General features: G+C 38.6%; 1 protein-coding gene across 1 annotated transcript in view; it reads right to left on the bottom strand.

Annotated features, from left to right (window-relative positions):
- GLG1 (golgi glycoprotein 1) overlaps positions 1-2,405 on the bottom strand; it is a 53,679-nt gene that overhangs the window by 38,799 nt on the left and 12,475 nt on the right. Inside the window, exons 5-6 of the mRNA XM_014536802.1 lie at positions 1,002-1,205; positions 71-142 (exon numbers count right to left, since the gene is read on the bottom strand). Of these exons, the coding sequence (XP_014392288.1) occupies positions 71-142; positions 1,002-1,205 (276 nt within the window). The remainder of the gene's footprint in view (positions 1-70; positions 143-1,001; positions 1,206-2,405) is intronic.

The raw sequence follows: 2,405 nt of genomic DNA, 5'->3' as shown, positions 1-2,405 counted from the left end.
CATATGTGTGTGTGTGTGTGTGTGTAAAAGAAATGAATAAAATATTGGTCTGTTTTAAAGTAATACTTACCTTTTCACTCATGGATTCTTCAAATTTATGGTTGAAGAGGCACTTATATACTCTGCCTTCACCAGCTTGTGTCTACAAGGTGAAACATACCCATTGTTATGATTATTAGGTAAGTAGTTATGCTAGACAGTATCCATAATCCTATATAGAACTTTCTGTTAAATTAATATAATGTGAGTACATTTGAACAAATGGCTCAGCCATTTAAAAAATTTAGTAGCCTTTAAAAGAAAATAGTGCCTGCAGTAAAGATAAAAATATGTTTCCTAGATGTCTTGACTATTGTCATTTAGTCCCAGATATACTGTTAATTAGGGAATCAAGAGAAGTGGCAATGAGCCTTCCTTTTTACAACGTAAAACTTATAATTAATGGCTTTGACAGTGAAAGCTGTTATATTAAAATAGCAGGCAGAGTGGGAATGTACACAAGTCATGCTCAGTTCTTTGATGTAAAGATGGAGATTCTTCTATTTACAGTGTTAGAGAGTTGTTCTGTAGGGTCTGTGGGTAGCAATAAGGGATTTGGTTTAACCTGTGTGGTGCTGTGTTGTTGTTTTTTAATCTTGGCCAGAAACATAAACATGTAATACAGCAAAGTTTTAGTCATGGAATAGATGTGAATGGAATTCCCTGGTAAACTAGGATTCCTATAGATAAAATAAACTCCCAAGAACTGATGAGAAGTTAGATAAAGTAGAAAAAATAAGTGTGGAGATTGTCAGAAGCCAAATGTTAACTGGATGTTAAATCAAAGCTGAGCATCCAGCATCATTTTCTGTTACCCTGAGACCAACTCCACCTTCCAGTTTTAGTAGCTTTTCTACATGTGATGTTTGTGTTAAGTTTTTGTTTGTTTGTTTCCTGGAATAGAGTATTTAAAAATATTTAAAAAGAAAAGGAAGAAAAGAACAGTTTCTGAACTGACTTACATTTTCACAAAAACGCTCCCGATCATCTCGGCAAGCAAAGTATAAATGCCGATCTAAATGAAAGTCATCTGAGGACAGCTCAGCCACGCGGAGAATGGCTTTCTTGCAAACTTCAGAGACTTGAATCTTGGGATCTCCTTCTTCTGCTTCTTTCACCAGGCCTTTCTCCAAACATGATACCACCTCACCTTGTGAATGTGCATCCTAAAATAGTGAGGATACTAATTTTAAAACTCTCACCACAATGACTTTCTACTAAACATCATTTGGTTAAAAACAACAACACACTTCAACATATAGTTAGCTTATTGATGTTCTATTGAGAAATCAGGTGGGAACCAACCACATATTATAGAAAATGTCCTCAATAATCTTTGGTTAGAATATAATACTTGCATGGTACAAATGGAAACAGAGATCCTGGGAAATTAAGTATTGTTTAGTTAGCACTGGAAATAGAAACCTGAGTTTTTAAAGTTTAAAATGTCAGAAACATTTAAAAGAATCACATTAGCCCAATGCTCAATCATAGCTGATGTCCATACTGAAATAACATTGCAGAAATCTCTGTTCATTTATCTCGGAAGGGTATTTCCCAAGTAATAGTGCTTTTAGTCAAGTTAGGAAAACAAGTCACAGAATCCATTGAGAAAATATATTATAGAGATCCTGTTTCTCCTTTTTTCTATTCTACACTGCCCACAAAGATGCAAATATATACAATCTGTAGTATAATATTCACTTTGATGTTGTGAATTAATCTTATTGCAATCTTAACAAGATTACCACCCTTTATTCAAACTGCTTTTGAGAGCTTTCCTAAAGCCATCCAATTACCTTTACTTGTACATTGCATCCACAAGCATTCATTCATTCATTCAAAATATGAGAAATTTCCCCTAAATATTTTCTATTCAAGCATCCTAATCTTCTATACTCAAAAGATATGCTTCAATGACTTGAGAGGTATAACCATTAATACAGTAAGTGAAAGCAGAAGAAAATATAGTGCTATCACTTATTTACACATTCACACACATAAAATCTTGTTATAGTAAGACTAGAGGCCCGGTGCACAAAAATTTGTGCACTCGGGGGGCGGAGGGGGGGGGGTCCCTCAGCCCGGCCTGGGCCCTCTCGCAGTCTGGGACCCCTTGGGAGATAATGACCTGCTGGCTTAGGCCTGCTCCCGGGTGGCAGAGGGCAGGCCCAATCCCTAAGTGCAGCCCCTGGTCAGGCTCAGAGCAGGGCCGATTGGGGAGTTGGGGCACTGCCCCCTGTCACACTCAAGGCAGGGTCGATGGGGAGGTTGCGGCGCCACCCCGTCACCCACAGAGCAGGGCCGATCAGGGGGTTGGGGCGCTGCCCCCTGTCACTCACAGAGCAGGGCCGATCAGGGGGTTG

Source organism: Myotis brandtii, unplaced genomic scaffold (assembly GCF_000412655.1).
Source record: "Myotis brandtii unplaced genomic scaffold, ASM41265v1 scaffold165, whole genome shotgun sequence".
Classification (NCBI taxonomy): domain Eukaryota; kingdom Metazoa; phylum Chordata; class Mammalia; order Chiroptera; family Vespertilionidae; genus Myotis; species Myotis brandtii.
This window is presented reverse-complemented; position numbering and strand designations above follow the sequence as displayed.